A 20541-nucleotide genomic window follows, 5' to 3' on the forward strand; every position below is an offset into this window, starting at 1 on the left:
GCTCTGTATTTTATTTTCTTCTAATCTGTATTTTGTGCCTACCGGCTGGCCTTTCAAAAGTCTAGCTGTTATGGGGAAGTGCATGGTTATCCCTTCGACACAAAGTTACATTAATGAGTCTTGATTGACTTGTTTTCAAACTTTATTTTTTTGTGTATTTCCTTTTGTTACATTTTAATACGAATTTGATTGCTTGAAATGAGAGGGTTCAGTTGAAACAGTTAACAGAGCCATTGGGGAAGTTTTAGCTAATTTATTGTTTTTGCTTCTAATGAGTGTTGTATTTTAACATTTCCCAAAACTATGTAGTCAATAAAGTGATTTTTCCGACAATAATTTTATTGACTACATAAATATGGCTGAAAGCAAATAAAAGAGTGACATTTTGAACGTTGACATTAATTCATGGCAATATACGTAAATATACGGGCTATGACGATAATGTCTGACGATACTTATGTCTGACGGTACTTACGTTATTAGTAGGGCTGAAACAAAGAATACATTTTGAACAGTAAAAACCAAGAAAATATTTTATTGTGTATCACCTTCAATGAAACATCTTATAAATATATTCAAATAATAAATAAATATATCTCACCAATATATTCAAATGAGAACCGCTGAATATTTTCTGGATTTTCTTTCTTGTAAATTTAATCTACTACCTATGTGGCCATATTATCCAGAAATTTTGTTTTTAAAATAAAAACTAAAAAAAATTCCAAAAAATTTTCAAAAAATTCCTAATTTTCAAATTTTTTGTTCGCGAAAAAATCCTCATAGGTGTGTTTCTGGGGTTGAACTATACTACCGGTTAAAATACTTGCACTTATTTCTGGGACACCCTGTATAACCAGACGACGAGAAGGTATGAAGAGATTAGTAGTGGAGGGCAAGGTGGAAAGCAGGAGAACTGGAGGAAATCGCACTGCGATGATATCGAGATAAATTGCATTGCCTATTATTCCTTCTCTCTCTCTCTCTCTCTCCGAAGAACTTTGATGTTTTGAGACGCACAAGAAAGAGAAGAATAGACAAAAACTATAAATCGATTAACATAATGTCACTAAATCCTTACGAAGGATATATGACAGAGAAGGAGACGATCATCCCAAATCATGAGCCTTAAATTGAATTAGCGAAGTGATTTTAAAACTCATTTGAGTGGCCCGTACGACGACACGCACGCACGCGTCTTTTTGACGAGCACCGGCACCGCAACGGGGGACTTCCCCGCGGCGGCCACGTGGCGCTCGGCTCGAGTTACTGGGCGCGGGATTACCAAAGCCATAACGGTAATTGCATTAGTATCGAGTGGAAATCCGACGGCGGCAGCGGAAAAGCCGATTCTCACGCTGGCCCCCTTTTGTGGCGGGCCTTAGGGGTGTCATCATCATTGTCTGCCTTTAATAGAATCGTTGCCTTTTAGCGCGTCATCTGTTAAGCGCTTCCCCGGCTAGAGTTCGATGGAGATAATTAATCAGATAAATCTTTCCGACGTCCTTATAGTTATTGTGAGCGGTAGTTAGGAGGAATATTACAGATATTTATTACAGCTGATCAAATAATGGTATCATATGCGAATTTCTTGATGCAATGCTTTTTCTTCGATGGGTAGTAAAGTAGTTTGTATCTTCTGTTATATTGTGGACTTATAGTCTGGGAGAAAGCCATTATTTGTATTTAGATACTATGCTTTTATTATTTGATTTAAGCCATATTGCGAACGTACAATTTTTTCAATAATTATGGTGAGGGATATAAAAGATTTATGAATGTTTCTGGAGTCGTATGAATTCATGCAGTATGGGTACGATTTGTATGTTGTAATAACGTGTAAATCCAAGACCATTATTAAAGTTCTTTGCGGCGCATGTCATTAAAAAATTGGACATTGAAAACAATTTTAGTTGATAATTTGATAACATTTCTACATATTTATTAATAGTATTTTTAATTAACGTCACAAAAGTATTAGTTGTTACGACGTGATTGACAATATAAAAAAGTCATTTTAACGCCTAGGCATAAACGTAAAGCTCTTTTACGCCTAAGCATAAAAGTACGAAAATATATTATTAAACTGACAAAGTCAAATTTAACGAGCGTAACCATAGTTTTTCGATATATACAAGGTACAAAGTATTACCTTTAAATATTTTTATATTATTTGGAATGTTTAAACTTGTTTAAAAAATTATTTGTGACGCTTGAAAAAATAGCATCTTCCATTCGGAGTAAAAATTTAGACTAGACTTTTTGTGCCTCGCCTGTATGTCGTCAAACATACTCGCCGCAAAAAGTATCATTTTTACTCCTACTAAAACAATATACTATCATTTTATATTTGTATAAAGTGCGATTCATATCTTGAACTATGATGAATATATCAATCGGCATTTATTTTCCTTTTATCGTATATATTTTGAAGCATTACTTAAGACTACCGTTTAGTAAAATTCTCATTGTTTTTAAAAATGAACATCTGATTTAATCACGATTTAGCCTAAATTAAGAATTTTAAATGCATTGTGATTTTTTGCTTATCTACATTAAGTCTAAACTGTCCATTTTAACGATAAATCAAAAATTAATATTATTTTTGAAAATATTGGAGTATGGCGCATTTTTTATTCCAATTTAAATTAAGTGGAATATAAAAGCTGTAGGAATCACTTAAGAATTGTTTTCTTTTGTTCTTTTTGCATTGAGTTTTGCTAGAATGAATAATCTGTATCCCCTATATATCATCTTATCCGATAGTCAATCAGCTTTAAGAGCGATCAACTTGGTAACCATAAATTCAAGGTTGGTTAAAGAATGCCTAGGGAAGCTGAACAAATTAGACAAAGAAAAATAAAGCCCTGGGTGCCACCCCACCGATGGATAGAAAGTAAAACAAACGATCTAGCTAGAAATGAAGTGAACACTCTATTAACTTGACCAGAACCGTTCTGTTTCTTAAGTGGAAACGAACTTAAAACAGAAATCAAGAATCTGGAAGACTGCGAAGACTCCATCTAATGAAGATTGCGAATCTGCAATACCTGCAATAGGAATCTCTATACTGTGTAAGATATTCGAAGAAATTTCTAAGGATGTACGACCGAGAAAAATAAAAGAATTTCCTTGATTTAACACACTGCCGACATAGTGACACACGGCCTTGAATGACGCGCGAGCTAGCTGGAGAAAAAGTGGTAGTAGCAGTGATGAAACTGATGAAAAATAAGTTTGTGGCAACACTTGGTAACGATCTGTGCCATACGCGCCTAAGAAAATCACTATAATAAACTTTATACTGTACCAACCTTGATGTGTGTTAGGAAGTAAATTTTCATGTATATTTATCGATAGATTTGTAGCTTTTGAATAACGGTCTAGGTAAAATATTTAGCTCATTTACTAGCTCATAATTAAAATTATTAGAGTTAAGCAGCTCGCATTTTTAATAACAAATCAACAAACAATAATCAACGAGAATATTAATATAATTGGACAAAATTACTGTAAACCACTACTATAAATACGAAGTTAGGTTTGGTTTTGGTTTAATGGTCACAGCTGCCAGGGCCAGGGATATCCGGCCGACGAACTTAGGTTTAAATTTTTTTCTCTTCTTAAATAACTTTAAGCGTTAACATTATTACGTATTCGCATAAAAGTGTATATTTTCAGTGGTATTCCATAAAATTTGCAGGCTAAAATGTACAGATTATAGAAATAAATTATAAATAACATTTATATAAAAACAGCATTATATGTCACTTAGTGCACCCACAATTTTTTTTAATTTATCAGAATTTTTTGGTCTGTGCATGTCAATAATTGGTAATAATTATTGATGGCGTTGAAAATAATCAATATTTTCGCTAGATAGGAATGAACAAGCATTATTCAAAGGAGTTTGCATTATTAATATTCATACCCGGTAGTGAATATTTAAAGTTTTAATCGTAATTTATTCCCGTAAACTTTATATTATTCGCTATAGATATTCCGGTGTAGTGTATAATGCAGTGAAGGCAAGCATCAGCAGCAGCAGCGCTAGCAACCAACGGCAGCACATATCCCGGATAATATTTGCGGAATTTCAATTTGGAAATCCCGAGCGCGGCAACCGAACTCCTAATGACGGTCGGTGATTTATGGCAGCAATAGAGCGCATTCCAGACGGTTTATTACCGAGTCGGACCGGGTATGATTCTTCAGATTTAAAGCTGTACCGTCGTTTATAGCTCAATCGATTTTGCGGCGGGGATTTTTCCGCTTTATTATAGCTCGTTGGGACGATTACCGATTTTAATAACGGAAAATATCGCATTAAATAACACTTTTTATTACAAAACAAAAAAGAATTAAATATCTTTTATTGCAGAAATCAATATAATCTCTCCAAGTACTTATAATTTGTTTACTGCGACAGTTGTAGCCTGTCGTGTATGGTTTTCTGTTTAATTTTTACAAGTTGCCTGAAAAGTTTGTCACTTAGTATCATTTGTGTCGCAGAAAAGAACAACTGGAAGTGTCCCACAAATTTAGAGGTTATTCACAGATTATTTTTTCAATTAGAAACTCACCTGAAAAGATGAACCATGAAACCTAAAACATGAAATAAATACTCTATAAGAAAATTATTAGAATTGCAACTTAAATCTTATAAACTTGGATAAGTGGGAAAGTAATATCGCTTTATTTTTTTTGAAGCCACGTCAGCGACATTTGACTATCTGATTGTCTTTATTTTTGAAACTAACTGACTAATCGTCTGTCTTTCTTTTGTATATTCTATTTTTACAAAATAAATTAAATCTTATATTAATATAATATAATAAGGGCTATAATTTTTGCGAATAGTGTAGAGGAGGTCTAATAGTTCGTCTATAGGTTATAGCTGGTTTGGTTTGGTTCCAATCTTAAAAAATTCAAAGAATGCCTGAATAAATTGGGCAAAGAAAATAAAGTCCTCCTACTCTGGGTACCATCCCACCACAAATTGATAGCCGGTAATGAAAAAGCAAACGATCTAGCTAGAAAAGGAGGGAACACTCCACTAACTGGACCGGAATGGTTCTGCTTTGCAAGTGAAAACCAACGCAAACAAAGCAGAACTCAAGAACTTGGAAGACTCAAGACATCTGTAACCTGAAATGTAAATCCTCCAACGGTCTAAGATACTCGAAGAATTTTTTCCGGACTTATGACTGAGAAAAATCAAAGATTTTCTTTTGATTTAGGTAACAACAAACTTGGATTGTCACCGGGTTTTTAACAGAACATTATCTCCTTAATGAACAACTTAGTAGATTGAAGCTAAGAAACAACGGCGAATGCAGATTCTGTGGGGAAAATGGAAGAAACACCAGAATACCTCTCCACTGAGTGCACCGAGACGACAACCATTCGTGCTATAAAGTTTGGTATGAATGATATTAAAGATGGAGAATAAAGCTCTGTAAAACCGTTTCAGATATTGGCTTTTTTTAAAGCTCTGAAACTGTATAATGTGTTATAACTCAAGAAAGGGGGACACAATAGATCTGTAAGGTCGCAGTGATTAACTACCCTTCCATATTTATATACAGGGTCGTTTTTATGTTTGGAAACTGTCGATTATTAAGTAAAATATAGGAGGTACCGCAAAAAGTTAAATACAAAAGTTATAGGATTTTTAAATATCTATCAGCGAGTAATAAATTTAGGTATACAGGATCATTCATCAAGTCGTGGCACATCAAAGTTTTATTTTTTTTTAACAGAACCGCCTGTATATTATTACATATTTCATTTCTTCGCGCTTCCTTCAATTAAAGCAACTAAGCAAAAATCGAAATAAACACAATGTACATCACAGCAACCGTTTCGAAATCAAATTGTTTAAGTGATATTTTCAGAAGTCAATAACTCGGAAACGGTTGGTATGAGGTACATTGTCGTATTTCGACTTTTGCTTAGAATTGAAGGAAGAACCGAAATATGCTATAATATATAGGGGGTTCCATTTAAAAAAAATGAAACTTTGATGTGCCACGACTTTATGGCTGACTCTGTATACTTAAATTAACTAATTAAACCCTAAAACTTTTATATTTAACTTTTTGCGGTACCTCCTATATTTTACCTAATAATCGACCGTTTCCATACATAAAAACGACCCTGTATATTATACATTCTACTCTAATATATCAGATTATGAGACTTGTAATTATGAGTTTCCAAAATACATTTATGAAATCACTATTTTTCTTTCCAAACCAAATTTATATCTTTGATAGAGTGGACTACTAAGGAAAAATCGGTTAAATCAACATTTACCTTAGGAAGCCCGTAAATCGAAGGAGAAAATGCACGAAAAGGCCGAAGCTCCGTACAAAGCGTCTTCGTCGATTCACGGGCAAGAATAACAAATCCATCTCAGCTTTCGCCGTGAATATGAGTGTTCCGAGAGCCGAGCAAACTTTAATCTGCCGCCGGTTACCAACGAAAATATTTAGCCAAAGGGCAATCTAAATTTGTTACTTCGAGAGAACAGTAGCGTAGTAAAATCAAAAAAGGCGTCCATTAATCCCAAAGAGACCTGGTTTATAAATCCAAAAGAAGCAAAAAGACTCAAAGTTTCTGTCTCAACATTAATTGAATGATGAGACAGAGACTTTGAGTCTTTTTCCTTTTTTTGTTAGAAAAGTCTGTTAAATTTTACTTCCGATTCTACTTTCTTCATGTTTTAGACATTAATACACATTAATACACTCGTGTTTTAAATTATTAGTACCATAACAGCAAAAGAACAGTAATTTGTTGCAATATTGTAAAATATCCTTGTGTCTGTAGAGGCAGGCTGCCAACTTGCTTGGATGTTACGAAGCTTTCCAACATGGTTTGGATAAAACAGTTGGTACGATATAAGCAGTGTACAAGTGAAACGCACAAACCCTGGCGTTTTTCAGAGGTGTCTCACCTCTATAACTTTTTTATTTTTTCAGACAAAAAAAAACGAGATTTGGTTTGTTAGTATATGACATAAATCGGGATTGATTTAATTATTCAATTATTTTTTGTCACTTCCTATTTCAGTAAAAATTACTAAAACTTTTGGTTTTTAAATGGTACTCTCGATATTATTTTACAACATTCGATAGAAAATGACATTCTGAATATAATGACATATTATATGACATTTTTGACATTTTTGCTTTAAAAAAGCTGTATTTTAAATTTTAATCTAGAGTGCAATGGATGACATTCTGAATATAACAATTTAAAATATGTCTATACCTATGTTGCGGATTCAACTGTATTTTAAATTTATATATATATATATATATATATATATATATATATATATATATATATATATATATATATATATATATATATATATTTCGCCACTGCATGAAAATCTACAAAATAAAATAGCTATTTTTTGTAAACACTACTGCGTTAATCAACAACCGTCAATAACCAACGGAAACTACTTGTCAGCAGGTAGGTTTATAGATAAACAAATTTGCCTAACGAACAAATAAATGCTTAACGTTTCGGAAAGTCTATCTCTTTCCGTCGTCGGAAGCACAAAAATACAAAAAATAAGGAAAAAAACTCTTTAAAATATTTAAATGCAACTATTCAATAACACTTTAGTTTTTTTTAAACAGATACGTCTACAAAAACCGTTTACGTTTTGTTAAAATGACATTACATCCAAGTTAAACTTCAAAATTAACAATTACTACCTGATAACAATTACTTAATAAGGTAAAATCAAAAAGCCTCAAACTTTCTGTATGATTATTTTTAATTTGTTTTTAATTTTTACGTATGTTATGTTTATTTATGTTATGTTCTTTAAAATCAAAGAAGCGATTGCCCTACATTACAGATCTAACATCTACAGATGCATGAGCAATACATTTATTTTTATTAGATTGTATTAAAAAAGTATTTTTTATTTTTCTTTTAGAGGCTATCGCTTCTTTCATTATAATTTTGGCGTTGTTAAAATTTATTCTGTGCCCTTTGTCCCATTCTTCTTAAGGTGCCGTGCAGATTCCTGCGTAGGCGTTCATCTTTTTCTTCCTCATCAGATGGTTCTGTTAACTGCCGCGACTTGGAGTGCTTGGAAGTCCTGTATGCCTGTCCAATGACGAATATTTCTCAGCCAGGATAGCTTCCTTCGTCCTATCCCCCTTTTGCCCCCCTCTATTTTACCCTGGAGAATCAGACGCTGAAAGTGATAGCGTTCTCCACGTAGTATGTGTCCCAAATAGGCTATTTTCCTCTTCTTGATGATTTCGAAGAGTTCACGTTGTTCCAGACCAGCTCTTCTGAGAATGTCTTCATTCCTAACACGGTCGACCCAGGGCACTCTTAGCATTCGTCGTAGGGTCCACATTTCGAAGGCTTCAATTCGGTTTATTGTTGCTACCTTCAGTGTCCATGCTTCCACACCATATAACAAAACGGACCAGACATAGCACTTCACCATTCTGTATCTAAGGCCGAAGTTCAAATTCCTATCTGTGAGAAATCTTCGCAGTCTCAGAAAAGTAGATCTTGCTTGTTCGATCCTGCATTTGATCTCCTGATCCGGATCCCACGTTTCGTTAACCATGCATACCAAATATTTAAATTGTGTGACCTGCTTGATGACCTCTCCATTTAAGTAAATTCTGGTGTTCGGAATATTGTTTCTGCTTTGTCCCATAAATGCTGACAAATCTTAGATTTGTAAAAATCTCCCTTTATTAAATAATCTTTATGTTCTTTAATTCGAACATTTAAGGGCCTAGATGTTTCACAAATAAATGGAAGGATATTATCTTTAATTTTGTCCCATCTGTTAAATTTTGATCTTGTTCTAATCTATCCCTAACTATTTTAAGCGATTTATCTACCGGTACATTAGTGAAAAGACTAACAACGTCAAAACTAACCATTAAACTGTTAGGTGATATATTAATTTTTGAAATTTTTTCTATAAAGTGTGGTATGTTTTTAATGTATGAATCGGGTGTTATTTGCAATCGGATTTAATATGTCTAATAAAAATTTTGCCAACGGATGGCATGGAGAATTTATACTGCTGACTATAGGTTGAAAAGTTATACCCTGTTTGTGTATTTTGGGTAAACCGTATAAATGAGGTGGTTTACTGTAATGGGGTGTTAATAATGTTCGTTGGAAGTCTGTTAATATATGTTTGTATTTTATAAAGTTCTGTATATTTTTCTTTCAATAGTTAGTGTTGGGTCTTTTGAAAGTTTTTTGTAACTACCGTTATTTATAAGATCTGTATTTTTTTCTTAAAAGCCACTTTCATATTTTTTTCTGGCAAATGTCAAATTGAAATAATATAACACTCAATCTTTTATAAAATTAAATTGAAAGCTGCACAATAAACTGTAAAATTTTTAATTAATATAGGTAATAATAATTCCGGTAAAAAACATTTATTAAGAAAAAATAGAATATCCTTGTGTGCCGCTACTGATATCGTCAAACTCGATTGGCCGTATCGAAAGCGGACCATGCCGTCTAGTGTTATTCCGGCTGGATTGGCTCGGCAAAGCAGAAGTGGATTTTTCATTAAATTTTCCTCCTTTCCCTCCGTTTCCTCCTCCTGTTCCTCCACTCTCTCGGAACAGTCGCCGGAAAAACTTTACGATTTTCTCAACTTCGATCATAAAGTAATTGGGCTTCGGCTGTTTTGATTCTATTAAAACTGATTCTCTAACTAGAAAAAGTTTTATCCGTATCGATTTCTTTGAGTGGGAAAACGATTTGTTTCGTGTTACGTTATAGATAAGCGAGTTGTCTTTTTGTTTTAATTTGGAGAAATATTAGAAAAATTATTAATCCAAGATAGTTATAGTGTGTTCAACGACAAAATCATTGACAGTGATAGATGTGTCTATCATTTTAATTTCAAATATCATTATTTTAGTAGGTATTAATTTCATCAATACCTTATAAAGAGTCTAAAATTAATTTTAAATAATTACTAACTTTAAACGGCAATAACTTGTTTAATTTAAATGGATCACCCTGTATATTTTATGAGAATCCGATGCACAATTAAATTATCTATTAAATTGTATTATACCATTTTTACTTATGTCTTTAAGTTTTCGTAAAAACTGCATTTTCTTAAAATTTAGACCTCATTTATCAATATATCCATGGAATATTGACATTTTAGATTATTTTTAAAGAGTACAGATACTAATATTGTCGACATAGTTCGTTTATTTCATTAACAATTAAAAAATCTGTTTATATATTTATTGAAGAGGAGAAATTAATATGATTCCAGTATTCAATCGAAAAAAAAAACGGTTTCGTCCAAGCTGGGAAATGACGATTGATGACATTTCCCATATAAATTTACACATAAATGACAGCGATCTTCATTTCATAGCCATCACTGACGCCGTTTTTTTCGATTATACAGTACATTAATTGACTGTTTGAGTTGATTAAGAATAATAATTGCTCTATATACTAAAAAACTGAATTTTGTATGTGTATTAGATAATGTTGTAAAAAGTAACACCTTAAAAAGTTTACTTCATTTTTTGACGAATGCTTATTTACAGCAACAGATAACGTCCATTTTCATATTTTATTATATTGATTTCTGATTCAATATTTGAGCGAAAATAATGGTGGTATATTTAATTAAGTATACCATTAATTATCTTTGATAAATATTTGTTAAAGATTTAGATAGTTTTCTTTTTGTATATAAATGGGCTAGTAATATTATCGTTTGTAGCACCTCTACATTTTGTACATGTGTTCCTTTAAAAACAATCTAAAATATCAATATTCCATAAGTATATTAATAAATGAGGTCTAATTTTTAAGAAAATGCATTTTCTACTAAAACTTGAAGAGATAGGCAAGAAACGGTTGATAAAAAAATAATAAAATTTGATGGACAATTAAATTGTGCATCTGATTCTCCAAAAATATACAGGGTGTTCCATTTAAATTAAACAAGTTATTGCCGTTTAAAGTTAGTAATTATGTAATATACATTTTTTTTCAGCAACTTTGATATTTTTTATTTATTTGGGACACTCGTAATTTGGCACACATAAAAATATTTTTAAATTGTAGCTCTAATAGTCCTTCAACGAACCCAAAACGTATAATTTGCAAAAATCTAGTCGTTTAGCTACAATACTCCGTATCGTATGTGGTGAACAACCCTGTATACCAAAATATTAACATCCGAACATGCTTGTTGTGATTAAATCGAGAAAGCTTTACTTTTTCCTAAAGTGTTTTCTACGACAAAATTACTTTTTCTCGTGTGCGCTCGAGCATCCGGATTTTGGTTGCAGACTAATGCTCTCCGGGGCACATTCCGATCCTTCCTCCGGATTGCGGCGCGGACAGGACATTCCGGGTGTCCGGGATTCCCACGATATTGGTCGCAGTCCAACCTCGGAGCTCTGAGTTGAGCGAGAACAGAGAAACGGAACGGAAATGGGGGAGAATTAATATTGCATTCCGCAATAGTCGGACTGGAAACTCTTTTCGGACTTGATTTACGAGCTCTGTGCCTGTCGTCATGCAAATTAACTACCCCCGGTCAGAGAAAGTTTTTACCAGTTTTTGGGAGAGACCAGGAACAAGGAAGGTGTAAATTAAAACAACCAATGATTTAGATAATATCAGATAACGGTGGGAAACAACAACTTCAAATATAGAAAGATGAAATGTATAAAAAAATATTTAAATAGAGACGAAAATAAAAATACAGAAAATATATGACAACAACTGTCAAATCGATTAGTCTCAATCATTCCAGGTCACTCAGGCTGTATTCCGTTGCAAAACCAGGCGAACCAGACCGGTAAGCTACGGCAAAGAGCGATTCCTGAAAAACATCGGTTTGATACGGAACGGTTTGGTAAAATACTGGAAACGTCAAATGTTGACGTTTTCTAAATTCCAATACCTCTACTATAAAATTTATCTGTTATGCATTTTTAATGTACCTATTCTCTGCTTTTACGTTTGCTTCTTCTTTCAATGGAAAGTACTTTATTATTAAACTGTTAAACTCGTTAGATAGCTCAAGTGAAGATTTGCAGGTCCAATATTAAAACAGATCAATAATAAATAAACAAATCTAATCAATATTGAACGTTGTCAACCTATTGAACGTTGCATAAGCGCAATAAAGAGGGTTTGAAAATGGTATGTCGTGATGTTGGAGACATCGTTTTTAATGCCAATCATATGGCGTTTATGCATTCATGTAAGTATATATGATCTAGGATATTTATCAATTACAATAAAAATTATATTGTGAAAAAATATATAATTAACAAACAAAAATGAATAAAAAAATTAGTCACTGTGCCTATCTGTGTTACAAAACTATACTACAGACAGTATATTTCTACAGATTTACTGAATTTTTATTTATTTAAATTCGTATTACATATTCCACCGACCTACAATCTGGCTAGAAGCTTTCTCCAAATCTGTCGAGATTTTTTAATAAATCAAGACAGTGTTCGGAGAGTGGAAGTTCCCTCTGGACCGTCATTTATACTCGTACATTTCAATGTTTTGCCTGTGGCTCACGTCCGAAATGTGGCAGTGCTGAAAGAAAATATCATATAGCCAGTAGCGTTACTTTTCTTTTTATAATACACAATATCTACTTGTAATAAACAACGTTTTATTATACATCGTACAATAATACCGTTTATCGAAAAAAAATCGGCGTCCAGTTGGCTTGGAACTGGACCATCGATGACATATTCCCCATATAATTTTACATATAAAGTGACAGTGATATTCATTTAGTAGTCATCGCTGACGCCGTTTTTTTTCGATCATATGGTATCAGACCATACATCAAAATATGCATCAAAATAAGATTGTAACCGTACCCTTGAAATGTCACCATCCAAACATAAGTTATAACTATCAAGTAAAATAAAATATATAATGGAAAATATTTTTTTTGCAGTTTTTAGGTATATAATAAAATTATATAAGAGTTTCTTGCCTTGAACTGCTAATATAGAAATTAATTCCTCGCTGTGTTCGTCATAATGTGGATCAGCCTGCTCTCACTACCGGTTTCACAAAAATAAAATTAATTATATTCATAAATTTAAATTTAAAACACGCTGATGATGTAGCTGATATTGTGTGATTTTTGAATAAATTTAAAGTGATTACTATTTAGCGCTAATTTCCTAAAGATACTAGTGAAATTATTTTATAAATTAACCCAGCCAGAGAATATACCATTCGATGGAAAACATTCCAAAAATTATAAAAATAAAAAAGTTACTTCTGAATGAAAATGACTGGAGAACTGCAGATATAACATCAGTGACGAAACAACATACTTTCTCTATATAGGTTATTACATCAGCTCCCATTAAGTTTTCTGAAATAATATATCTAGTTTAGTAAATATTTCACAAACGAATCTGTTGTTTAACAACCAACCACGAATGAATTTGTGTGAACTGGTTAAAAAATATCTCCCATTCTATTAAAACATTGTCCAACATTTTTATATATTAATTTATAATAAAATATCGAACATTAATAAAATACATTCTTTAGAGAAGTATCTACGCCACTGTTCAGTTTTTGTTTATTATTCTAACCCGATCTCGAGCTTCAGGCTGTTTTATTATTTTCGTGATTTTTCCGGGCAGATAGGAGAAAATGTCAAATCAGCCCTAAATTTTAGTATTCTCCATAGGGTACTTTATATTTTGTATTATTTATTTGGCTAGATTAAAACTATGTTTTTGTCAGTTTGGAAGAATCTTGGTATATTAACAATTTTAAATATATTAAGACATAATAAAAAGAACATAGATTATTACATTAGATGTTTGAGATAACTGATGTTGTTCCAGTGCAATTTTCATATCTATTGTAGTCCTTTACTGATCTTGAGAGTATATTCTGCAGTCCTATTATTTTTATTATTAAAGCTTTATTCAGAACCTCGAAGTCAGTGGAATGAATTAGTAGTTTCAAGTAGCGTAGAAGTTTGTTCACCTAATTTTAATTAGGTGAACAAACTTCTACGCTACTTGAAACAAGCATTTAGAACATCATAATTAGTGGTAGTAATTTTCAATTAGTTAAAAAAGCTAACAAACTTTTGACTTTTCCACTAATCATACTTCAAAATTTGCGAGGAATGTCTTTTTGGCCTTTGATTATCCCCCGTCAAGAAAAATTTTGGTTAGAAATCCAAAGTTTATTTTTTTATAAACTAAATATTATGCTTTCTCTATGGATAAAACAGACTACCGGAAGCTGTTGCTAGGATATTTTATTAATTTTAATTGAGTTTTTTAGACATTGTGAATAATCATAAACTAAAAAGTATAAAGTGTAATTGAAACCACTAATTTATTCCACTAATTGGGAGGTTTTGAATGAAGCTTTAGTCTCATAACTTGAGGATAGAACCCTCCATATAGGTTTGTGATTACCTAATTTTAAAACCACACACACATACATGTTCCAGGATGTCAAACACTGACATAAAATCTGCACATGATTTCGTCAGTCAATCCATCAGCTTGAGATACCTATTAGCTTACAATTCTCTGTTAGTAGACCCAGTACTGCTTTGACAGTCTTTTAATCTTTGCTTGTCATTTCTGCCGTAAATTTTGACGAATATTCTAGTATGAACTTTTTCGCATGTTTCTACCTTGGTGATTTTTTCTAGCCTTCTAGCGCTTTGTTGGCTACTCACTGTTTTATGTCTATTCTTGTAACTGGTTTTGCAAGCCTGCAGAAGGATTATAGGAGTATAAATGGCATAGACGAGTCTTTTTAGTTATTTTATCTACCTATTCGTTATCCTTGTGACCTTCTTGATCCGGTACGCAGACTAACATAACATTGCTACTCACCCAATATATTTAGAGCACGTTCTCAATCTTCCACAAGTCTAGAATTAACCTCTATGGAACCGAGTATCTTTAGTGCTAAAAGGAACATAAATTTATAGACACTCAAATAACTTATTACTATCCTATCGGCAAACGAAGTCTTAGGTAGGTTTTATGTAGTACTATTTATGTAGTATTTATGTTTACATGTCTAGGGGGTGAATTGCTATTGCAGTGTCGAAGGGTGAAAAATGCGAAGTATTTACTACATAACCTCTTAATCCGACGCTAGAATGCATGTGCTTAGGGCAATACTTGCTCTTCTTTTTTTATTTAGTATATCTTATTGTACTAAGAGTAGTGACTGTACTCACCGTACACACAAAAATTGGTAGCTAAGTCGAGAAATGCCTCTAAATGAATTTACCTATACAAATAGCATTACACTAATTTTACGAAAATAAGATTTATCCACCAGATAGACTTTAAACCTTATATTGTTTGGTTTGATCTTCTTAAGATTAGTTTTTTTTGTCCAAAGATTAATAACCTAACCTATAAAACTGGCCATAATAATCTCACTTTTTCTCTCACCTTCTTATATCCTGCATAACCCGTCAACATATGATACTCATCTCTTAAAGACCGCCGTGCGAGTCGCTAGTTATCGATTGCTATCAGTTTGTGGCGGCCGTGATTCGTTCCGTAAGGCCCCGCCCGCGCCCTCGAGTTGCCCTAGCAACGGGTGCAACAGGAACGGACGTATGCAGAGCGACCTGGTGGGAGTGGGACATGATGATACGGCGAAACTAATGAGGCTCTGTGAATAGCAAAAAGATGAAACAAGAGAGAATTTAGCGGAGGCTAGGGACCAGACTGGCATGGAAGAACAACGACATCGAGTGAAAGGATTTAGAGATTAGGGTTTCAGAACTATCTTGATTTTTCTTTCTGGTGAAGTTCAAAAACCTATTCCATAGAGAGATTTTTTCGCTGAATATTTATTCATTATAGAAAATTGACACATTAAAATTTTTATGTATTTCAAAGTTTAATATATTTTATTCTAGTGGGTCCGATTTTGATGATTTTTTAAGCAATTTGTAGCTAAATTATTTGGCTTTTTAGTGTCTTTTTCTAAATTAAAAATGAAGTTGCCTTCTGTTAATTATACGAGGGAAAACAAAATGTTTATATCTTGGTAGAATTTGGAAAACCCCTGTGGAATATGTTAGCAATGCAAGGATTTTAAAAATCATCTAGGTGCATCTTTTCTCAATAGTTTGTTTTTCTGATTCATCTCAATATCTTTATTTTTATTGGAGATTTATTAGTTCTTAAATAGGACAGTAACAGCAATTTTGGCATTACTTTTGGATCCTCATCCACACACTTATAAAATATTGTTTACTGTTTTTGTAATGTCACTGTCATAGAAAATTTATATTATTATTGTTTATTGACGTTTACTATAGTAGAGATAGTTTTAAGTACTGATGTATCGGCTATAGCTGATTTAATTGATTATGGTAGTTATCAACTTTTGGACTTAAAACCATATCTGCTAGAGTAACTGCACAACAGACAATCATAATATAATTTTTTAAAGGCAGTGACATAACATAAATCATAAACACTACTTTATAGGTCTGTTGATAAGGATCAAAAGCAAAGGCATGGTTTAAATGTAAAAAATACGAAAAAATGTTAGTGTCGCCGTTAAACGCGAATATCTGAAAAAAAAATATAGCTATTGAGATGAATCAAAAAACAGACTATCGGAAAACAATAAAATGAAAAAATAATTTTTACATTCATTGCTTTATTAAGTTACTCCACAGGGTGATGCTTTTTATAACTACTAGTGGGTAAATGAATTTCTAGATATATTACGATTTTTTTTTGGAACTTTAGTTTCGGTGATATACATTTAATCGGACCTTTTTAAAAAAATTAATTTTATTTTTCAGAAACTATTAGAGACAGAGTTTACCAAAAATGCTATTTATAACTACTAGTGGGTAAATGAATTTCTAGATATATTACGAATTTTTTTGGAACTTTAGTTTCGGAGATATAAATTTAATCTTTTTAAAAAAAATAATTTTATTTTTCAGAAACTATTAGAGACAGAGTTTATCAAAAATGCTTTTTATAACTACTAGCGGGTAAATGAATTTGTAGATATATTACGAATTTTCTTGAAACTTTAGTTTCGGAGATATACATTTAATCGGACATTTAAAAAAAAAATAATTTTATTTTTCAGAAACTATTAGAGACAGAGTTTACCAAAAATGCTTTTTATAACTACTAGTGGGTAAATGAATTTCTAGATATATTACGAATTTTTTTGGAACTTTAGTTTCGGAGATATCAAAAACCAAACCAAACCAAACTTTTACCAAATTTTAAAAACATTTTGTTTTCACTCGTATACCTGACAGATGAGAACTTAATTTCTAATTTAGTAGTACTAAAAAGTCAAAGAATTTTGCAGCAAATTGTTTAAAAAATGTCAAAATCGGTCGACTAAAACACAATATATAAAATTTTAAAATACATGAAAAATACATAATATAGTAATTAGATTTTTTACATCTAACATGTGATTCTCAACAATTTTTAAAACCACTGTATTTTCTATTACAATAAAATTGTACTACATATCTAAATTTAATAACTTAATATATCCATTAATTAAAATGGCGTTCGCAGGTTTAGGATCAGTAATTAAACAACCTTATATTTAAAAAATTGCCGACGTGTATTTTTGTCAAAAAACCATTTCATCTATATTATGTAAGGACGCAAATCTACCACATTATTTCCAATAATATGAATTATACCTAAAATGAATATTTATTAGTAAAACTAAAGGCATGGTTGTAATGCTAATTTATTTAGTAGAATACACAATTTTTACTTAATTTTAAGTAAAAATAAAACTAATAAAAATGGGACCAAACAGTTATAGTTAGAGAAAATTGATACTATAACAGTTATAGTTAGAGAGTTAATTCAATATAATAATATATTAAAAAAATGTAAATTTTTGCCAGACAAATATTCTTATAATTTCTTTCTTTAAAGTTTTATTTGCATTAAATAATGGATAATTGGAGTTAACACAACTGAAGGGTAACAGGAAAAACCGACGATATGACAAAACCAACCTACGGAGAAAACGATGATTTAATATTGCCAAATACCAATGTTAAAATTTTATTACTGCACGCGTTATTATTTGGAAAATGACATGGATGGACAAAATGAGTTGATTACTTAAAAATTCCATAAAATGGACATTGTCGGTTTGTCTCGTTATCTTTTAACTGTTTTTATTATTTTTGAAACAGAAAATATTTATTTTATAAAATGTTACCATTAAATTTATTGATATATTCAGTAAGAAAATGCAAAAAGCTACTCAGAACTTGCACTGACGCTGCCTGTATATTTAATTAGACACATTTTCGTATTTAAAATTCTTAAAAATAATGTTGTTTATAAGTTTTTGAGCTGAGAACTTTTTTTTTATTTGAATACTCAGCCACCTATTAAGCTTATTGTTTCGTATTTATTATCCAACCTTTTTTGTTCAATTGTTTGGCTTGGTTAAACGCAAGTTTAAATTAAATTAAACTTGCGTTTATTTCACTTGCGTGGGTTTATTTATTTGATTTTTTTCTTTCATTTTTATATAATACAATTTTTGTAAATTTAATTCTTATTATAGTACTTTCATTTAATAATTTATTTTATTGTAATTATTATTTTCCTATTTTTTTATTTCATTAGTTAAGAGTTATATAATTAAATATTTAGATATGTTTTTAAGAAAATAATAAAAGTTAATTCAATATAATATATTAAAAAATAAATATTTTCGCCAGACAAATATTCCTACAATTTCTTAATTATTTAAAGTTTTATTTAATTAAATTACTAAAAACACTATTTATTTAAAGATTTTCTATGTGGAAAGTGCCTCTAGTAAAAATCTCTTAAAAAAAGACGTGCAGAAAGACCAAGACCAAGTTTATTAACACCCAGGCAGTCTTAGTTTTGGTTTTGAATTTGCTTATCTATCTACCACTTATAAAGTAATTGTTATAAATTCATATTTCCTCATTTTAACAGTCTATAGTATAGTATATTTCTGGTTTGTTTCAGGTGAAAAACCGCACAAGTGCACCGTATGCGGCAAGGCCTTCAGCCAATCGTCCAACCTTATCACCCACTCGCGCAAGCACACCGGCTTCAAACCGTTCGCCTGCGACCTGTGCGGCCGCGCGTTCCAGCGCAAGGTCGATCTGCGCAGACACAAGGAGACTCAGCACACCGAACTGCGTCCCAGCATCACATAGTGCCACACTACCGGAAGTTCTACGCAACTTCCGCCGCCTGTCCGGAGTTCGCCGCAACAGCAACTGTCCAGTCCCATGCAACTGTCGGTAGGTAATACTCAACTGAACAGTTTTCACGCCGCGTCGCAGGGAAGGGACCAGTTGCAAGGTAGTTCAGTAGATAACGCTGCTAAGGCCCTGTTCAGACCGCAGTTAGGTTTGATGGATCAAGGTCAAGGAGGGTTGTTGGTGCAGACGCAACAGGAAGGATTGAGGTCGACCTTTTCAAATATTTGTTGGACGAATTAAATAGGTTTTGTTTATGGTTAGCTTGCAATAATTTTTAAACTGTCAAAATTTAAAAAAATAATTTATATTCTAGTACCATTTCACTTTGGATTAATTATAGTATACAGGGCATTTCAATATTCCGTGTACGTGAAACTACTATATATTTTTAAATTCAAAATAAGTTAATTGAAAATTATTTACCTCTACACCAAAGTGCTTCATTTGTCCTTTACTTAAAATTTATAAAAATAAATACATTTTTTTATATATTTTATGGATCTATATTCCAATTTGAATGAAATTTGGGATAGCCACATTTTTTGTGTGTTGTTAAAAGTGCTACCTCAAATAGCTTTTAACAGTTTTTTTCCAAAGCTGACCCACAAAAAATATTTCTTGTCACATCAACCATTAAAATCTAGTTGGCTGTAATAGTCTAGTTGCCGAAAATGTAGAATGTAATGTCAGTGTCAAATAATTTTTGACAGTAAGCTTCATAATTTTTAAATTAAGTTATCTTCATAGAGAAAGGAAATACATTTAGATTGGAATGCCCGTCAAAATTTTGGGTCGCGACGTTGTACGCGATCTGGCGCTGCTACAGCGGTCGGTAAGAACAACCGCAAACAAAAACAAATAATTTTCACTTGTCCATATCTCCATAGCAGAATTTTCAAAAATTATAAAATCTTTCAAAATCTAAACCGCTCTCATTGAAAAAAATCCGATAAATGTTTAAAACGTCAATTTTCAAAGTAATTATTGCTATCTTGTTAGTTTAATTTAAGTTTTATTTACTCAAACCCGTAATAATTGTGAAAAAGTGGCATTAAAAACTTAAAAAGCTGTGCTGTGAACTGTGAACTGCAAAAACCATCGTGGATCGTGGTATAACGTTGGTTTCCAATGTTTCATAGGTATTTCATACATGTTCTTATATAAAATAAAGTTTCTTGTATGCAACACACTGTATTCGGTATTTTATTTATAAAATT

At 31.9% G+C, this 20541-nt stretch overlaps 1 protein-coding gene across 1 annotated transcript in view; it reads left to right on the forward strand.

Annotated features, from left to right (window-relative positions):
- Positions 1-19740, forward strand: part of LOC115876877 (zinc finger protein Gfi-1-like) — a 131635-nt gene extending 111895 nt beyond the window's left edge. Inside the window, exon 7 of the mRNA XM_030892899.1 lies at positions 19083-19740. Coding sequence (XP_030748759.1) covers positions 19083-19276 — 194 coding nt within the window. The 3' untranslated portion in view covers positions 19277-19740. The remainder of the gene's footprint in view (positions 1-19082) is intronic.
- The last annotated feature ends 801 nt before the right edge of the window (positions 19741-20541 follow it).

Source organism: Sitophilus oryzae, unplaced genomic scaffold (genome assembly GCF_002938485.1).
Source record: "Sitophilus oryzae breed Bouriz unplaced genomic scaffold, Soryzae_2.0 scaffold_1059_pilon_pilon, whole genome shotgun sequence".
Taxonomy (NCBI): domain Eukaryota; kingdom Metazoa; phylum Arthropoda; class Insecta; order Coleoptera; family Curculionidae; genus Sitophilus; species Sitophilus oryzae.